Source organism: Thamnophis elegans, chromosome 2 (genome assembly GCF_009769535.1).
Source record: "Thamnophis elegans isolate rThaEle1 chromosome 2, rThaEle1.pri, whole genome shotgun sequence".
Taxonomy (NCBI): domain Eukaryota; kingdom Metazoa; phylum Chordata; class Lepidosauria; order Squamata; family Colubridae; genus Thamnophis; species Thamnophis elegans.
In genome coordinates, this window is record NC_045542.1 from 149296160 (window position 1) to 149317222 (window position 21063).

At 44.9% G+C, this 21063-nt stretch overlaps 1 protein-coding gene across 1 annotated transcript in view; it reads left to right on the plus strand.

Annotated features, from left to right (window-relative positions):
* Positions 1-551: 551 nt before the first annotated feature.
* LOC116503304 (zinc-binding protein A33-like) overlaps positions 552-21063 on the plus strand; it is a 902198-nt gene continuing 881686 nt past the window's right edge. The window contains exons 1-2 of the mRNA XM_032209626.1: positions 552-1026; positions 7046-7141. Coding sequence (XP_032065517.1) covers positions 601-1026; positions 7046-7141 — 522 coding nt within the window. The 5' untranslated portion in view covers positions 552-600. The remainder of the gene's footprint in view (positions 1027-7045; positions 7142-21063) is intronic.

A 21063-nucleotide genomic window follows, 5' to 3' on the forward strand; every position in this document is an offset into this window, starting at 1 on the left:
GTGAGCTTTAGTTTTCCTCACTTCATCTTTGCAGGCTCAGGCTATTTGCTGATATTCTGCCTTACACTATATTGCCAAAAGTATTCACTTACAACTGATTCTGATTATGTGGATGTGTGACCGAATACGTTTGGCAATATAGTGTAGTTGTGTGCCCTTCTTTCCACTTTTTATACTTATCCTTTTTGTCTTTCAATGTCTCAGAGAGTTCTTTATGCAGTCATGCTGGTTTCTTTTGAGAGCTGTTATTTTTCTTCTTCATTGGTATTGTGTTAGACGGGGCTTTTGTAATCTCATTTTTCAAAATGTCCCAAGCTTCTTGAGTTGTTTCCCCCTAGTTTGACTTTGTTTTGCTGCTTGTGCTTGCATAATATTGAAGTTATGGGTGCTCCATCACTAGAGGTTTTAAAGAAGAAATTGGACAGCCAATGTCTGGAATGGTGTAGGGCCTTCTGCTTGGGCAGAGGGTTGGACTGGAAGACCTCCACAGTCCCTTCCAACCCTATTACGGTACTATATTTTCTATGTTCATTCAACAGCCAGAAATAGAAGCAGTTCTAACTTGGGAAAGTTGTTCAGGCTCTCTTTGAATCGACCAACATGGCTTCAGTACGAGAAGTGTCCAGTTTCACCGAAGACCTGCTGTGCCCCATTTGCCTCTCCCTCTTTCGGGAGCCCCACATGCTGGAGTGCGGCCACAGCTTCTGCGCTCCCTGCCTGGAGCCCTGCATCCCCAAAGGGCAAAGACGTGGGCTCTGCCCTGAGTGCCGACGCCCCTTCGCTTTGCGCCGCATGACGATCAACCGAGCCCTCTGCAGCTTGGCTGAGAAGGCCCGGCTTCTGAAGCTGGATGAAGGGACACAGCTGAGCAGCACTGGAGGCTGGTACTTCTGTGAGGAACACGAGGAGCCTCTCAAGCTCTTCTGCAGCCAAGATGAGGAGCCCGTTTGTGTCATCTGCCGGGATTTGCCTCAGCACCGGGGACACGACTTCCTGCCCATCAAAAATGCGGTTCAGTCCTATCAGGTGAGAATTGGACCTGGGAGGAGAAAGAAGGTGGCCTCTGGTTGAACAAGACACTAATCTGTCTGTCTGTCTGTCTGCCTGTCTCATTCTATCACCTATCATCTAACTGCCTGCCTACCAGCCTGCATGCATGCATGCATGCATGCATGTATGTCTATCTATATTGTCTGTCTGTCTCTCTCTCTCCCCTCTCCATCTGTCCGTCCGTCCGTCCATCCATCCATCCATCCATATCTTCCTTCCTTCCTTCCTTCCTTCCTTCCTTCCTTCTCTCCCCTCCCTCTCCATCCATATCTACTATCTATCTATCTATCTATCTATCTATCTATCTATCTATCTATCTATCTATCTATCTATCTATCTATCTATCTATCTATCTATCTATCTATCCATCTATCATCTATCATCTATCATCTATCATCTATCATCTATCTATCATCTATCATCTATCATCTATCATCTATAAGGTGACCAGATTTTCAGATTGGAAAAGAGGGATGCCCTTGACCGGGGGGGGGGGGGGGGGGGCTTGATAAAAAAAAAATTTTTTTGTCAAAAGGTCACCCCAGGACACTGAAACCAGCATAAATACGAAGTTGCCAAACAAAATTTTGATCACGTGACCATGAGGATGCTGCAATGGTCGCTAAGTGTGAAAAATGGTCACAACGGTCGCTAAGTGTGAAAAATGGTCATCAGTCACTTTTTTCAATGCCATTGTAACTTTGGTCACTAAATGTTTTCCCCCTCCTCGAGACTCCTCACTTAGCGACCATCAGAAATACGAATCTGTTGCCAAACATCAACATTTTGATCGCGTAACCATGAGGATGCCACAACGGTCGCTAAGTGTGAAAATGGTCGCTAAGTGTGAAAAATGGTCATCAGTCACTTTTTTCAATGCCATTGTATCTTCCTGATTATTAAAAGTGCAAATTCACTCAGTGTCAATCATGACTCCTGAGTCCATTTCAAAGTATTGTGCATAGAAATTTTTAAAATGGCTTGTTTCAATTTATTTTGGATAGAATCTTTTTTAAATAGTCTAAGACAATTTAAAAAAGAATCAACACAGAATACCACTATTTTAAAAAATCATATGCACAATAAATAAAATATTATTTTAAAATACATTGAGCCTATACTCCTTACAGTAAATGACTCATCTGGAAACAAGCCAATAGCAGTTTTGTGCTTTAAAATTTACAGATTTTCCAAAATCAGCTTAAAGTCCAAATATTTAAAGACCACCCCCCTCAAAGCTATCTTACCAGAGCTTTAAATATCTTCTGGGGAGGCCCTGCTAGTAATCCCATTCATGACAAAGGTAGGGCTTTCTCAGGAGGAAGGTCTCAGCTGGTGCCCATCCTTTGGAAACCTCCTCCAGAGCAGGGAGCCCTAACCTGCTGTCCATTCAGGAAGGCTGTACAAATTATTCTGTCTTCTAGAATCTAGAGCCATTGGGATTTAATATGGTTTTATCACTGGATTTTCTTTTTATTGTTTTTGTGGAATTGTTACAATGATTTTATAATAATATAATTTTATTTGGCATTTTTGTTGCTGTAAACTGCTGAAAGCCCCTGATAGAATACAAATTATTTAATAATAAATTAGGAAATGTGTAGCTGTTTTCTACACATTGGTTTGTTTGAACAGCTGAAATCAAGCCTGTTCACCCAAGGCAATTCTAGAGTAACATGTGCTTCAGGACAACCTCCCTCTTAGACTGCTTTTTAAAAATGAATTATGCCTTGCTTTTTCTATATTATTCACTGACACTGTTAGTTTTATTGTTTTCTTGAAGAGATATTTTATTATTCTTTTGTAAATCCTTTTGGATTTTTTCATGAAGAATTCCAGTATAAAAATAAAAAAAACAACACCATAGAGTAAGCTATCTTTTTCAAATACACTTGCAGTGGCAACCTATTACATATTACCTGGCAAAAGAAATCAGTGTTTCTTAAAATCTCTCCTTGGAGTCCAGAGGGTCAGACCCAATCAAGGGTACTCAAAATTCAAATTTGCCAGCCTATGTTGAAATCCCATCAAACAATTGTGAGAATCCACAGTAGCAGTGAATACTTAGATTTCAATATTTAATGCAATACATATTGATAAATATAACCCATACAAACAAATACCATTTTGGGATCCTGAGAGAAAATTTTTAAAACAAAGACAGTAATATAGATTCAGGCGGCTAACACATACAACTGTAATGTTTTGAACATATTTTTCTCTCTACACTATACAGCCTTCTGATGCATGAAATGAAACTCTTACTCTTAACTCTATAGGCACACAATCTTTCCAGTAGTTCACATACTAGTTGGTAACATCTTAATTTGAGGCTTGATTGGAACATTATACAGTTATTGAAAGACAGTAAAATGGACATCAACAATCTCACACCCTGCTCAAAGTTGTGACAGCAAGTTTAAATTTTTGACCTTAACTATCAAGAAAAAAACCAATTTTAAAACTGGCATGTCAGTGACTTCTTAAAAGTCAGGATGCCTGGTCAAGATTAAATTGCAGGTAGATTTCTTATCACTTTCTAAAAAGAGAAAAATTCAGAACATAACAAATAAAAGGTTGTGAATTTCACAGATGAGACAGAAAACCACAAATGGGCAAATATGACCTACAAAGGCATGACTCTCCCATATTATGGGAATCCCATAAACCCTGCAGATGTTCATAATGAAATTATATTTAACTATTGGGACAGAAAGACAACACAGACTTTTTTAAAAAAATTCACCAATATCACACCATAAGATTCTTTATCTTTTCTTTGCAACAATTCCTAATGGCACAAGAAATCTCCATCAATGTCTATCCCCAAGAAGAAAACTCTTCTTTAACAGCAAAATAATGTAGAAAAATTACAAACAATAACTCTTTCAGCTTTATGCACCACCCCAGTAAACACAAATGTTTGATCAGAAAAAATATGTCCAAGATAGGAGCAATAAGCTATACACCATGATTTAGGAGTTTGATTTTTTTCAAAAATAAATGCTAAAATACTAAACTGATATATGCACATTTAGGTAAATAGTGTTCTGTATACCCTCTCGGAGGCGGCGATGGATCCCAATCACGAACGGACGCCGCCAGCAGATAACTTCCACGCGATTCAGAGGCTTCTGCCAGGCGGCGGGACCCCCGAAAGCAAGAGGAAATTGTCTGTGGCGGCTGGCAGCGCCCCAACCTCTCCTCCTGCCGCGCGGATCCATTTTGATTCACGAACGGATTCCGCGGCGGTTCAGGGGCTTCTGCCGGGCGGCGGGACTCCCGGAAGTGAGAGGAAGTTCCGGAAGCGAGAGGCTGCCCGGCGATCGATCCCAATCACGAACGGACGCCACCCGCAGATAACTTTCCATAACTTTCCGGGCGGCGGGACCCCCGGAAGCGAGAGATGTTGTTCGGTGCGGGGCAGCCGCTGCGCCCATGCGCTCGGAGGCGGCGATCCCATTCACACGAAGAGGCAGCTCCTCGTGGGCGCAGCGGCTGCCGCCCGCACAGAGTGAATTCAATTGGGATCGCCTGCGGCCGCGAGCACTCCTACACAAACAGATTACTCCTCGCGGCCGCAGGAGAGGAGGAGGAGGGGGCAGCCGAGCCGCCCGTACAGAGTGAATTCAATTGGGATCGCCTGCGCGCGAGGACTCCTGCACGAACGGATTACTCCTCGCGGCCACAGGAGAGGGAGGAGGAGGGGGAAGCCGAGCCGCCCACACAGAGTGAATTCAATTGGATCGCATGCGGCCGCGAGCGCTCCTGCAAAACGGATACTCCTCGCGGGGGGGCCCCCGGCCAGCGAGGAGAGGGAGGAGGAGGGGGAAGCCGAGCGCCCGCACAGAGTGAATTCAATTGGGATCGCTGCGGCCGCGGCGAGGACTCCTGCACAAACAGATTACTCCTCGTGGCCGCAGGAGAGAGGAGGAGGAGGGCAGCTGAGCCGCCGCACAGAGTGAATTCAATTGGGATCGCCTGCGGCCGCGAGCACTCCTGCACAAAACGGATTACTCCTCGCGGCCGCAGGAGGAGAGGGAGGAGGAGGGGGAAGCCGAGCCGCCGCATAGAGTGAATTCAATTGGGATCGCCTGCGGCCACGAGGACTCCTGCACGAACGGATTACTCCTCGCGGCCGCAGGAGAGGGAGGAGGAGGGGGCAGCCAAGCCGCCCGCACAGAGTGAATTCAATTGGGATTTGCCTGCGGCCGCGAGGACTCCTGCACGAAACGGATTTCTGCACGAATTTCTGCACGAATTGCCCGCCCCGGCTGAGTGAATTGGGATCGCCTGCAGCCACGAGGATAGTCCGTTCGTGCAGAAATTGCCCGCCCCGGCTGAGTGAATTCAATTGGGATCGCCTGCGGCCGCGAGGAGTCCTCGCAGCCGCAGGCGATCCCAATTCACTCAGCTGGGGCGGGCAATTTCTGCACGAACGGACTACTCCTTGCGGCCGCAGGAGGACATGGAGGAGGAGGGGGCAGCCGCCCGCAGACAACTTCCACGCGGTTCAGGCCAGGGGTTTCTGCCGGGCGGCGGGAGCCCCTGAACCGCGTGGAACTTCTCTGCCGCGGGCAGCTGCAGCTGCCCCCACCCTCTCCTCCTGCCGCGACGAGCGGAAAATTCGATTAGAATTAGATTACTCACCAGTCAGCGCAGCTGCAACCTCTTTCGTCTTTTGTCGAAAGGAAATGGAGACTCACGCAAGCGTGCTGAAAATTTCCCATCCCAGCCAGCTCACGATTGGCTGGAGTCCAGGCCAATCCAATCAGTGAGCGGCAGGCTGGGCTGGCTTAAATTTGTAGGTAGTAGTAAAAGGCTAAAAGCACGCTTTTTTTGGCGCTCGCAGCTCCCGCCCATCAGCTGCTAGCTTGCTGGGCTGGCTCATCTGGTAGGATAGAGAACAGAATGATGAGCCAGCCCAGCAAGCTAGCAGCTGATGGGCGGGAGCTGCGAGCGCCAAAAAAAGCATGCCTTTTAAAAAGGCGGGCGGGACGCGGGAAAATGCATTGGAAAGCGGGTGTGTCCCGCCAAAAGCGGGACGTCTGGTCACCTTAATCATCTATCATCTATCATCTATCTATCTATCTATCTATCTATCTATCTATCTATCTATTCATCTATCATCTATCATCTATCATCTATCATCTAACAATCTTTGAAATTTATTTGCAGCTTATCTCACCATCAGGATATTTTAGGTGGCTTATTTTGCAAGCCAAGATAAGTAGAAATAGAATTCACAATAGAAACACTGAAATGTAGATTTTGAAGCCTCCCAAGTATTTACCAGGAAACATAAGTAGATTTCTACTCTGAAAGGCATGAAACATGAATACTGAATCCGTATCTCACATACACTATATTGCCAAAAGTATTTGCTCACAACTGAGTCTGATTATGTGGATGGGTGAGCAAATACTTTTGGCAATATAGTGTATATTAGGAATTCATTTTCCCACTTTCTGCAGGGAGGATACACTATTTGATCTATTGACCACTAGGTGGTGGCAAAGGGTAAAAGGTGTTTTTAATCCATGGTTATATCCCTTCCAGTCTCCATCCATCCGGATTTCTGTAGCTGCTGTTGATGAGGGAGTTGAGGAAATAGTTTTTGTGGAAATTGGTTTGGGAGTGGGAAAAAATATAAAAAGAAACCTGCACCAAAACCATACACTTAAAAAAGCTGAAAGATATACATAAAAAGCAAAAGTCTAAACCAGGTCTATCAGTAAAAAGAAATACTGGGGAACATCAAAAATTAATATATTGGTAACCTAATCTATCACAGTACAAAACACTCTTAACCATCATAATAAATTAAATGCTAATTAAGGCTGGTTTGGGGACAGAAGTCTGATGGATTTGAAGTGCTCTTGAGCAGAACCTGGCAACACAAATGTCATAGCAGAATTATGTATAAAAATGTCGTGTGACCAGTCAAATGCTGGTGTTCATCTTAAGTGAGATCTGAACTTTCTCTTCCTTGTAGGACCAGCTGAAGGCATCTCTGGAGCCTCTTGAGGAAGGTCTCAAGCGGTTTGAAAGGAGCCAGTGCCACCAGCGGGAGAACATTCTCGAATTGAAGGTACAGCTGGGAATTGGGGATGGTGGGGACTTCCTGTTTAATGCTAAACCGAGTGTATCTCCTCTCTCTTCATCCCAGCAACTATTGCTGTCGATGCTACTATATGGGCTCATTAAATTAATATCAGGTTTTTCATGGTGAACATTTAATCCAGGCGCCTGCAATTCAGTCTAAGGAAAAGAAAAGCTACCTGCTTGTTGGATTCACATCACATAAATAAATAAATAAATAAATAAATAAATAATAAATAAATAAATAAATAAATAAATAAATAAATAATAAATAAATATGCTGTAATATGGCATTCACCAAAATTGTCAACCATGGATTTTTCAGGAAATTTCATTCTGTTCCCTTTTTCCCTGGGATTCACAATTTAGTTTTAAACATTTAGAAGCACTGTGGTGCTCTAAGCTACCACAAAAGACACTCTTACAATTAGAACTTTATGTACCGATAGAAGGGAATATATGTAGCTCAGGGTTGTACTGGTGGGATTGATGCTTTCTGAACTTGGTTGTTTTCTTGTAGATGTTTCACTACTCAACATTATCTGTTCTAGAAGGGAGTGGGGTTTGCACTCCATTCTAGCACTGATGATATTACCTGGTTTGGTAATGAAACGTCTAAAAAAACCCCAATCAATCTCAGAGAGCAGCAAGGACTCCACAGAGCTTTGTGTGTGTGTATTTAAACAAATGGAACTTTGTGTGGATGTACATCTGTGTGTATAAGTGTGCTGTCACTACATTATAATAAAAAAGGGAAAAGATTTAAATTGCTGGTGTTGCTTTGGTAATCATCACAGTGTCACTGATTGATTGATTATGAGTTACCTGAAATGGGGTGGCATATACATTTAATAAATAAATAAAATAAATTATATGCTATCAAGTAGTTTTCAACTCCTAGCAAAACAGTTTCTCCATGACCAAATTATCCCTAAACTGTTTTTTCAGATCTTCCGATGGGGCCCCCTTGCCACTGACACTATGTCCACCATCTTTGCTTTTGCTCTTCCTCCTCTCTCTTTCTTTCTTTCTTTCTTTCTTTCTTTCTTTCTTTCTTTCTTTCCTAGTATTAGAGTCTCCTTCAGAAGGTTTGGTCTTTCCATCACATGCCCGGAGAAGTAGGATGTTTTGAATTGTTAGTGCTTCAAATGAAAACTCAAATGAGTTGATTTGTTTCATGGTCCATTTCTTTCTTTCTTTATGGCTATCCAGGTATCTCAGGAGTCCACCCCAAAACCAACACCATTGTGACAGGTGATCGTTTTTGTTTGACTAAACCACAATCTTTTGCTCTATTTATGTTTCTCCAGACCTGCTCCGAATCCTTGTCTGATCATGTCTCTGGACAGTTTGTGAAGATGCACCAGCTGCTGAACGACAGAGAGCTGGGTATAAAACAGGCCTTAGAAAACCAGAGAGAAAAGAACTTGGCGCAGATGGAAGCCAAGTTAAAGGAACTGGACTGGAAGATGGCCTCTCGGTCAGAAACTCTGTGCCGTGTGCAGGCCGGCCTTGAATCCAAAGACCACATAAGTTTCCTCAGGGTAAGAAGGACAGGAGGCTGTGGGGTTTTCTTGGGAAGGAGAAAATTGCAGGGTGCATAGATTGCACCAAACCATTGTCAGAAGAAGAATTTGGGGTTCCAACTTGAGCCGAGTAAGAATAAATAAAAATGAGATACAGACAGTTGTGAGGGAAGAAGAAATATTTATTCCTAAAAGCAAAACAGTTTGCTTTTAAGGGCAGGATGCAGAGAAATGAGGTACAGTAGCCAACTTTTATAGGGGGAGCTTGTCTGGGATGTAGAAGTGTCTATGTGCTGAGAGTTGTGTGTGTTTGTGAGTATGTTTGTGAACATATAGTTCTGCTGGGGGACTTATTTTAATTAACTGTATTTGTGTTTGCAGACCTTATCCTTTGATATGTGGATTAGGCCTGGGTAACTTATTTCAGGGTATGAAGAAGATTTCTAATTTGATTAACTTGGAGACACTGATTCTCAGACCGTTGTGGATTCTGTTAATATTTTAAGGGGCAATGGAAACAGTATAAAGAATAAAATATATTTTTGATATAAAACTTCTCACAACATGATTTGTTCAATGATTGACAAAATCTCTGTGGTTTTTTTCATCTTTGTAAGCCACCCGGAATCACTGAGAGTCAGTTGGATGGCCAAATCAATTTTCTTAAACAAATAAAATAAGGAGGACTGATTTCCTGTAACAAATGCTAGGCTCCATAGTGTTTGTTGATGTAAAGAGAGATCGATCACAGGTGTTCAGTGGCGTCTCAAGCACTCTGACTCTACAGTCCTGAATTTTTGTTTCTTCTATATTTGTTGTGATAGTATTTCACTGGGATTTTTTTTCCTGATAATAACAAGGACATGATCTACTGAGGGCAGAATCTGATGTACACCATTAAAATCAGTGGTGGGATTCAAATAATTTACCAACCAGTTCTCTGCCCTAATGACTAGCGAGGTAGGCGGGGCTTAGTGGTCATGTGATCATGAGGGTGTGGTCAAGTCAATGTCACTCAGGTCGATGGGGAACTTCGCCTTAGTTGTTACAATTATAATAAGGGTTAACCGGAGAGACAGTTTCTATAAGCAGGGCAATAAAGATTAGGCTAGAAACAGCACCAGAATGTTTCCTTCCTGCCTTCCTTACAGGATTAGCCCTGTAAAGTGGGAAAAAACAAAAGATTCTTCCAAAAACCGTTCTCCAAACTGCTTAGAAAGTTACCAACCAGTTCTCCCAAATAGGTGTGAACTGGCTGAATCCCACCACTGATTAAAATGCAGAATGATTTGACAGGAAAATGGATGATAACCCAGGGAAAGTATTATTTTAACTGTTATTTCACCTTTCGTTCCCTTCCTTCCTTTCTTCCCTCCCTTCCTCCCACAGGAGGCAAAAGGGTTGCTAGAGAGGTAAGTAGTGTTTCTCTTTTCTTATACATCAAATTACAACCACAGTTAGGACCAACATTTCCTTTGATAAGCAAGGTGGTTGTTAAATGTTGCCCCCCAATCTTTTTTTTGCCACCGTTGTTAAGGGAATCACTGCAGTTGTTAAGTGAATCCAGTGTCCCCCATTGACTTTGCTTGCTCCAAGCCAGCTTGGAAAGTTGCAAATGGCTCCCATGTGACCCCCAACACAGCAACTATTCACAAAAACGGGGGTGTTTTTGCCCTCCCCAGGAGCACTCCACAGGCTTCCCAAACTCTCTGCACGCCCTTGTTGTTGTTGTTGTTGTTTGCAAAAACCGGGGCCGTTTTGTGCTTGTTTTTCCCCTCCCCAGTCCCAGGAGCATTCTACAGGCCTCCCAAACATTCTGCACACTGCGTTTTTGTGAAAAACAGGCCCATTTTTGCCTCCCCCCCCCCCCCCGCATCGTGTTTTTGCCTTCCCGGCCCCTAGGAGCACTTTAGGTTTGATAGATAGAGCTGTGCTGGTTAGAGTGCAGTACTGCAGGCTACTTCTGCTGACTGTCGGCTGCCTGCAATTTGGCAGTTCAAATCTCACCAGGCTCAAGGTTGCCTTCTGAGGTCAGTTAAAATGTGCACCTGGATTGTTTGGGGAAAACATGCTTACTTTATAAACCGTCCATAGTGGGTTGTAAAGCACTGCGAAGCGGTATATAAGTCTATGTGCTATTGCTTATTCCAAAACGGCTGATCCTTGGGATGCTATTCCAAAACGGCTGATCCTTGGGATGCCATTCACCTACAGGCTCCGTAAGGAACAAGGAGCTCTGGACGAACCCGAACTAGATGCTGAACTGGTAGGAGAAGATGGGCTGGTGGCTAGCAGTGAAGACACAGGTGAATGTGAGAATGAGATTGATGAAGATGTTGAGGAGGAGGAAGAGGAGAGAGAAGAAGAAGAGGAGGAGGAAGAAGAAGAGGAAGAAGAAGAGGAAGAAGAGGAAGAACAAGAGACAGCAGAGGAAGAAGAAGAGGAGAAGGAAGAGGATGAAGATGGAGTGGTGGCTGTAGACCTGAACCTGGGCGAATTTAAAGGACCTCTGCAATTCTACCCCTGGAAGGAGCTCCTGGGCGCGGTACATCCAGGTGAGTTGAGGTTTTTAAATCAATGTACAGGTTATCCTCAATGTACGACCACAGTTGAGCCCAAAAATGTATGTTGTTAAATGAAAAATTTGTTAATTGGGTTTTGTCCCATTTTGCTACTTTTCTTGCCACATTTGTTAACTGAATCACTGCAGTTGTTAAATTAGGATCACGGTTGTTAAGTGAATCTGGTTTCCCCGTTGAAGCATCTGAAGGTAGATCATGTAACCAAGGGGGTGCTACAACGGTTGTAAGTGTGAAAAATGGTCATGTCACTTTTTTAATGATTTGAAAACTTTGAATGGCCACTAAATGAACTGTTGTAAGTTGAGGACTAACTGTATTGGTTATTGATTTATGACTTTTATACCCTATTTTTGTCTCTGGAAGTTCAAGGCTGTGTACTCCACAGCAATAAGGATGATGATGATGATGTATAGATATAGACTGGGTGCAACCAGGCTTAATAGCAGTGACTGTGAGACTTAGTGGACAACCAGCTAAATATGATCCAGCAGTGTGCAGCGGCAGCCAAAAAAGCCAATGCAATCCTAAATTGCATTAACAAGGGATACAATCAAGATCACATGTCAGCACCCCTCCATTAAATAATTAGGAAAGAAAGACCACAAGACTCCATGTGTGGAAATCAAGTGTACTTTTACTAATTAATAATGATTAAAGGCATAGCGAAGCGAAATCTGAATATTTAGGCGCGAAAGCGATTGATATATAGAATAGCCCATTCCCCACCCCTTGGCATCACAGTTACAGTCCAATCATAATTCTCCCAAGTGTCAGGTGCGAGATAACTTCAAAAGGCATCACGAAGATGGAATGTCAGTGCCGTTAGTCCTGGCGGGAAACTCCTACGCATGCGTAGTCCGACAGGCAGCTGAGCTCCAGAACCTTCCTCCAGCACAATTAGTAACCCCTCCCAAATACCATGCCCTCCCTCCCCATTTCATGGCAGCCGAAGCAACAGCAAAGCAGAGGCTGACATCCGGCCGTCCTCCGGAAAAAAGGCGTTCAGGCCTGGAAAACGACAAAACACAAACAAACAGACGAACAACAAAAACAGAAGAGAAAAAGAGGGGGGAGAGAAAGTCAAGGCTTGTCAGGATAAGCAGAATAAAACTGTCGAAGCAGTCGGGGAGCACGGACATGGGACTTGTCCACCCACTCGGTATGAGATGGAGGAAAATGCTTCCAAGGCACTAGGTACTGTATCCGATTCCGCCGCCGTCGAGAGTCTAATATTTCTTGAACCCCAAAATGTTGTTCACCATATAATTAACAGGGGGGCAGGTGGTGGGTCCACAGGCAGACGTAAAGATGAGAAACGAACTGGTTTAATGAAGTTAACGTGGAAAACTGGATAAACACGGCTGAGATGCTTGGGTAGCTGCAAACGAACCGAAACAGGATTGATGACCTTGATGATGGGAAATGGGCCCACGTACTTAGGCCCCAACTTCTTAGACTTTTGTGTAGTTTGAAGGAACTTCGTGGATAAATAAACCTGGTCACCCACCTTGTACTGGTAAGGTTGCGCACGCTTCTTATCAGCCTGTTTCTTATGAGCGCGATGCGCAGCATCCAAAGTACTAAGTGCCAAAGGCCAAATATGGCTCAATCGCTCAATCCACTCAGAGACGGAAGAAACTTGTGGTTGCTCAAGGGGAACTTCAGGAATAGGAACAAAGTCCTGACCAGACACATCACGAAAAGGAGTGAATCCAGTGCTGCTATGGACAGAATTATTATAAGCCACTTCAGCGTGCGGCAACAAGTCCACCCAATCATCTTGCTGATAATTGATGAAACAACGTAAATATTGTTCCAGAACAGAATTAGTCCTCTCGCAAGCCCCATTAGTCTGAGGGTGGTGGGCAGGGCTTAGGCCCTGGGCGGAGCCAATGCGCTTAAGAAATTCCTTCCAGAAAACAGAAGTGAATTGGACACCTCTATCGGAAATGATGCGATCAGGCACCCCATGCAAACGGTAAATGTGAGAAATGAAGAGCTTAGCAAGTGCCTTCGCAGAAGGAATCTTGTGGCACGGAATAAAATGAACTTGTTTGGAAAATAAGTCAGTAACCACCCATATGACGGTGTGCCCCTGGCTCTCGGGAAGTTCGACAATAAAGTCCATAGAAATTTCCTTCCAAGGGGCGACAGGGCGGGCTACAGATTGGAGTAGACCTTGCGGTTTCCCTGGTGGTCGTTTAGCGGCTGCACAGACTGGACAACTGGCAACATAAAGTTCAATGTCTTTTTCAAAGAGGGCCACCAAAACTGCCTCTTCACCAAATGCAGCGTCTTCACAAATCCAAAGTGACCCGCCAACTTGGAATCGTGAGCCCGTTGGAGAACAATGAGACGAAGAGAGGCAGGGACATAAAGTTTTGCCCCAATCCACGGTAAATCGTCCCTCATTGTGCATTCACCTTGATGCTGCTGGAACCAGTCATCCTGGGGAAGGGCCTGTTTGAGGTCAGAAAGGAAATCTTGAGCTACTTTCGAGCGCGCCTGCTGCTGAGTGACAACCGAAGCAGCAAGGCTGGATGCGGGAACCACGGGTTGAACAATACTCAGCTTAGAGCAGTTGTACTGAGGGAGTCTGGACAAAGCATCAGCCATGAAATTCTTCCCTCCTGGGATGTACTTGAGTGTGAAATTGAATCGATTGAAATGCTGAGCCCAGCGCATCTGCTTAGGGGAGAGGCGCCTCGGAGTCCTCAAAGCCTCTAAGTTCTTATGGTCAGTCCACACCTCAAATGAGTGCTTAGCGCCCTCAAGAAAGTGGCGCCACGTGGCCAAAGCCCAACGCACCGCAAATGCTTCTTTCTCCCAGATTGCCCAACGTCTTTCTGTGTCTGTGAGCTTACGGGAGGTGTATGCGCACGGTTGCAAATTACCTTGGTCGTTGGTCTGAAGCAAGACGGCCCCAACTGCCACGTTGCTGGCATCAGCTTGAACGACAAAAGGCTTGTCCATGTCCGGATGCTTCAGAACCGGTTCCGCTGCAAAGAGCTGTTTCAACTTCTCAAAAGCAGCCTGACACTCCATGGTCCAATCCAGCGGCTTGCTAGGCTTAGGTTTAGGCCCACCTTTGGACTTCAACAAATTAGTGATGGGAAGCGCAATTTTGGCAAAAGAAGGGATGAACTGACGATAGAAATTGGCAAAACCCAAAAATTTCTGCAATTGTCTACGTGTACGGGCGCCTCCCTCTCAGTGACCGCCTTCACCTTAGCGGGGTCCATCTCAATACCAGCGGGGGAGATACGATACCCAAGATAGTCAATTTTCTCCTGGTGAAATTCACACTTGGACAACTTGGCATAAAGTTCAGCGGCCTGGAGCTTTTTCAGGACAGTGCGTACCAACGTGACGTGTTCGTCATAAGTTTGAGTGTAAATAAGGATATCATCTAAATATACGATAACGCCCTTGTAAAGGTGGTCATGCAAAATTTCATTAATTAATTGCATGAAGACTGCAGGCGCCCCCTGCAGGCCAAAGGGCATCACCCAGAACTGGAAACAACCGAGGGGGCAGTTGAAAGCCGTCTTCCACTCATCCCCCTCCTTTATGCGGACTCTATAGTACGCTTCCCTGAGGTCCAATTTAGTGAAAATGCGGCCCTTTCCCAGTTGGGCCAGCATGTCCTTCATCAGTGGCAACAGGTATAGGTTTTGAGCTGAGATACAATTCAGGTTTTTGAAATTAACACATAATCTCAGGGAGCCATCTTTCTTCTCTCTGAATAACATGGGTGCAGCCACCTTGGGTCGTGCTGGCTCAATGAAACCCCTTTCCAAGTTTTATCAATGAATTTCCTCATTTCCTCCATCTCCCTAGGAGACATTGAATATATTTGGGGCTTCGGAAGCTTTACCCCCGGCAAAATATCGATGGAGCAATCAGTAGGTCTGTGGGGTGGAAGCTTATCTGAAGATTTTTCACTAAAAACTCCTTTCAGGTCCCAATACTCTTTTGGAATCTTTTCTTCCCCCTCAATTCTCTCCTGGCCCCTGGCGGCCAATGCGGGACTGGAGCCAGCAGGCTCTGGGGTATCGCCCTCCCCGTTTGGAGCTGTGCTGGTGCGAATGCGCAGCCACCCCTCCCTCCAATTAATGCGAGGGTTCCATTTACGAAGCTAGGGGAGTCCCAAAATAAGGGGTCTGTCCATTCCAGGAGCCACAATAAAAGAGATCAATTCTACATGAGTGCCCATTTTCATCTCTAGAGGTTCAGTGTAGAAATGGGCTGGGCCACCCCCTGCAATGGATCCATCGATTTGGCAAAACACAATAGGGGTTTTCAATGTCCTTAATTTCAAGCCCAGTTTTTCAACCATTGCAGGATTAATCATACATCTCGAACAGCCCGAATCAAGGAGGGCAGGAAGCTGTTCCGTCTCCCCATCGGGAGGTACTCTTAGTTCTATTGGGATCAACATGGGGCCTTTATTTGAACTCGCCCAACGAGGCGAGGCATCGTCATCGGAGTCATCAGAGGAGCTGGGGGTGACGTCAGCTTCTTCCTCCACCTCCTGCCTGAAGCGCTGGGGGTTGTTGTCAGCAGCGAAGGCAGCCTCTTTCTTCCTCCCCGGGCCTTGCTCATCTTCCCTTCCCTCTTGGCAGGGGGCGGGGCGGTTGCAGGAAGTTTAACGCGGCAATCCGGTGCGCGGTGGCCCCCCCTCCCACAATGGAAGCACGTGAACGGCTTGGCCTTGCCGGCGGAGCTTCCCTTTCCTTCACCCCTGCTGCGGAACGGGGCCTTTTGAGCTGGGGGGGGGGGTGATCTCTTTGCTCTCTCCTCTCTCGCCCGTTGAAGTCTAATCAAGTCGAGCTCAACATCTGCTGCATTTTCATACCAAGCTGTAACACGCTTGGGAAGGTGTCTGTTAACGCATTGTTGGTAAATGTCCTCATTTAATCCCAACGCAAACTGATCAAGAAGCGCATCTTGAGACCAGCCTCTCATATAACAAGAAAGCTGTTGAAACTCCTGAATATATTCAGCCACCGGTCTCTCTCCCTGTTTGAGGGCCATAAATTTCACCTTCCCCCGTTTCTCAATTAGTAGGTCGTCAAATCTTCTTTTGAACACAGTCATAAAGGCACCAAAATTCCTCAGGAGGGGAGAATTGCTTTGGTGTAAGCTGACCATCCATTCGGCCGCCTCTTCCTCCAAAGAAAGTAAATATCAAATAATTGAATGGTGGATTAATCTACCTGCCTTCTTCTTTCCACTTACAGATGGTGTGGTGTGGCTCTGCTCTCTAGCAACAATTCCAATATTAGCAAGTTTCAATTATCTATGAATGCACTGAAGACACCGCTTGCTGGCCTTGACGGACTTTCCTGTGCATCTTATTCTATTTTTAAGTTATTTTCTTACTGTGCAATATAGACTGTTCATAGAGCTGAGGTGGTGCAGTGCAGTGGTGGGTTGTAGGCGGTACGACCTTGGTAAGCTACAATGTGATTTCTTTGGTAGGTACTATTGCTTGCTCAATAAATTATGGATGAAATAAATCAACAGTACTGAATCTTTCATCTGATGTGGAGTAGGACAGGATGCATAAAATTGAAGTCCAATCTATGATAATGGGTTTAAACAATGGCAAATAATAAGCAGTTTTTTTTTTCTTTTGAAGATGGTTCACTTCTCATCCAAGAAGCTTATTCAGTTCTGACAGGATGGTGGGGGAATAGAAGGATTTATGCTCCTTGCAGACAGCTGGTCATTTGCATCCTTTTAGAGGGTCGTTGAAGCACTTGGAGGTTTATCTGTGTCCTCAAAGTCACCTGAGTGGTGCTCCTGGTTCCTGTAATCTGCAATTTTGTCCTCTGGAAATCCATTCCTACTCCCACCCCATTCCAAGCAGAGGTGGTATGCTGCCAGTTCACACCAGTTCAGGCAATCCGGTAGTGGCAGCGGCACGAGGCTCCACCCACCCACCCAGACATCATCAAGGACCTTCTGCGCATGCACAAACACACGCAGAAGGTTCTGTGCATACGCAGACATGGACGTTTCCGCTATCAAACCAGTAGTGAAGAAAATAGGATACCATTACTGATTCCAAGGTTGTTCATCCCAAATTGTTTAGTTAGTTGCCAGCTGAAAAAGCACCTTGGGGACTTTGACTTGCTAGTTGAGATTTACAAGAGTAGAAGTCCAACTATTTGGACAGCAAAAAAATAAAAAGCAGTTGAGGAAGTGGCTTTGTTCAGACCTACAGCCGGTTCCTGTACCCGTTTCTGAGAGTGCAATCTTCTAAGCACATAAGCCTCATGTCACATGCCAATGCTGTTCATCTGTGATTCATCTGTGCATTCTAGCCAGCAGTGGGCTTACAACCCCTTTCCAGAAGCTACAGAGCAAAGGCGAAGTGGTGCAATGGTAGACTTCATAGTGTTGAGTCCTAGGAACTTTCATCCTAGAAAGGAGAGTCTATCCACCCCACAACAAATACTTTAGTGGCCTGTTGCAAAGAAGGACCACAGAAGATCAGCAACAAATTTTACAAGGCGTTTTTTTGTCCACATCCACCTAACTTGGTTGATTTTTCACAAGTCAGGAAACATTGCTCAACTGGGGAGAAGGAGAAGGGAATTTCCATCTGATGCACCCTTGTCTCTCACGGTCTGGAGGCAACATTCTGTAAAAAGAAGAACAATCTCTGACTTTCTTCAACACCTAGCGAGCAGAAGAACCAGGCAGTTGCGCTCCAGCCTTCTCTATTTTCATAGTTGCAACTTGATAAATTAGATTATATGTATCAGATTAATGCTGAGTCTGTAGATCAACAAAAGCTTACCCATCTCCCACAGAACCTTAGCTTGGCTCTTGATTCAGTCTTTTTATCTTCTCCAGTCTAGTTGGATTATAAAAAGAGCTGTGGGGGGCGCAGTGGTTAGAATGCAGTACTGCAGGCTAATTCTGTTGACTGCCAGCTACCAGCAGTTCGATTCTGACTGGCTCAAGGTTAACTTAACCTTCCAGTCTTCCGAGGTCGGTAAAATGAGGACCCACATTGTTGGGGACAATAGGCTGACTCTGTAAACCCCTTAGAGAGGGCTGTAAAGCACTGTGAAGCGGTATATAAGTCTAAGTACTATTGCTATACTAGATCATACTTCCATTTAGATCCTGCAATAAAAGGTTTCCTGCCTAACAATGCTGGGACGGGGCAGGAAAACCCAAAACCATTGTAGTTGTGGTCCATGAGTATCACATCAACATCTGCCTGCCTTGAGGCTGCACAAGGATGTCACAGATGCTGCCTCTCTATTGTACCCAGGAAGCATCAGTTTCTTGGACCTAAGGCCACATGCCGGCTTTTCATTAAGATGTTGGGGGATTTTCCCTCCCCGAAATGCATAGAGCAGGATAGATAAATATCTAGATGGGAATCTATTTCCTTGTTAATTACGTTCACTAAAAGAGAGAACAAACAAATCATTATCTCTTTAAGACAAGTCCCTTTCTTAGGAATATCTGTAAGAGTAGGGTGAGAAAGTCAAGATCGCAATTCCAATAGCATGACTGCAATCACCATCTTATTTCTTTTAACCTTTTCTGGAGATATCCCTCTAAAGCAGGGTGTCTCCATCCTTGGCAACTTAAAGCCTTGCGGACTTCAACTCCCAGAATTCCCCAGCTGGAATTTTGGGAGTTGAAGTCCTCCAGGCTTAAAGTTGCCAAGGTTGGAGACCAGAGGTGGGTTCTTACCAGTTCGGTAGAACCGGTTCGTCAAATCTACCAAATCGGTTAGAAGAGGTTCTACCAGTGGACCCGGAAAGCAGGCCACACCTACAGGAGAGGTTCCAAAAATTTTTGAAACCCACCACTGACACACAGACACACACACGCACACAGAGAGAGACAGACAGACAGACAGACTCACACAGAGAGAGAAAGAAAGAAAGGGAGAAAGGAAGAAAGAAAAAAAGAAAAAAAGAAAAAAAGAAAAAAAGAGAAAAAGAGAAAAAGAGAAAAAGAAAAAAAGAAAAAAAGAAAAAAAGGAAAAAAGGAAAAAAGGAAAAAAAAGAAAAAAAAAGAAAAAAAGAGAGAGATGAAAGAAAAAAAGGAAAAAGGGACCGAGAGACAAAAGGAAGGAAAGAGAGAGAGAGAGAGAGAGAGAGAGAGAAAACATGGCCGGCAAGCCACCCTGTTTAGGGTGACCCGCTCCCTCCTAAATAGGAGGGTTGCAGATAACCCTTTACAAGGTAGAGCAGAGGAATATGTCCAGTTCCTCGCGGACAAAGTTGCTCGGCTTCAGATGGACCTGGACTCCAATTGTGCAGAGCCAGCCGGGGTACTGGGGGAAGGTCTTGAACACCACCTCTGGACTGACTTTCAACCTGTTGCTTCTGATGAAGTGGACAAGGCCATGGGAGCGGTGAGTGCTGCCACATGTGTACTGGACCCGTGCCCCTCCTCACTGGTCGCGAACAGCAAGGAGGTGATGCGGAGCTGGGTCCAGGCAATGGTGGATGCTTCTCTTCGGGAGGGCTACTTCCCACCGGCATTGAAGATAGCGGTAGTGAGACCCCTCCTGAAGAAGCCATCATTGGACCCAGCTAGTTTGAACAACTACCGTCCAGTCTCCAACCTTCCCTTCATTGGGAAGGTTGTTGAGAAAGTGGTAGCCTCTCAACTCTGACGGTCCTTGGATGAAATCGATTATCTGGATGCCTTTCAGTCTGGATTCAGGCCTGGCTACAGCATGGAAACCGCTTTGGTTGCACTGACCGATGATCTCTGGAGAGCCAGGGATGGAGGTCATTCCTCCATCCTGGTGCTCCTTGACCTCTCAGCGGCCTTCAATACCATCGACCATGGTATCCTTCTGCGACAGTTACGAGAGGTGGGAGTGGGCGGCACTGTTTTCCGGTGGTTCTCCTCCTACCTCTCGGACAGGTCGCAGTCGGTGTTAGTTGGGGGAGAGAGGTCGATCCCTAGGCCCCTGAAATATGGGGTTCCTCAGGGTTCGGTCCTATTCCCCCTTCTGTTTAATATCTACATGAAGCCACTGGGTGAGATCATTCGACGGCACGGGATCAAATACCATCAATATGCAGATGATACTCAGCTGTATCTGTCCGCCCCGTGCCAACTCAGTGAGGCGGTTGACATGATGTGCCAGTGCCTGGAGGCTGTCAGGGTCTGGATGGGGGTTAACAAGCTTGTACTCAATCCAGTGTTCAAAACTAATAACATGTTTTCCCCAAAATAAGACAGGGTCTTGTCTTTTAACCCCACCCCCACCCCCACCCTGAGATAAACACTTGGTCTTATTTTCGAGGAGGTCTTATTATTTTTGAGATGCGGGAGGCGGCGAGCGTGATCACCTCAAGGCTGCTGCTATGTTGCAATATTTTCAGGCAGGGATTATTTTTGGGGGGAGGGCTTATTTTAGTGCATGCTCTCAAAAGCCCAATTGAGCTTATTATCTAGGGAGGTCTTATTTTTGGGGAAACGGGGTACAAACTAATAGAGAGTAAGGAAGAAAAGAGAAAAAGAGAGACATCCAAGAAAGAGCTAAAATCCCATTTGAAAAAAACAGTATTGTAAAAGAAAAAAAGAAAGTGGGTTTTGATCATCTTTTCAGCCACTATAAGTCCGATTATAAATTTACCATTCTTTTTTTCTATAATCTACCCTATCAAACCAACAAAACCAAAAGATGGTAGTTTATTTTTTTTTCCCTGCTTTATACAAAAAAGTCCTTAAAGGTGTTCTAAGAAGTTATGGAGCAATAACTGCTTATTTTTTAAAAAGCAATTATTATTTTTAAAGCTGTACCT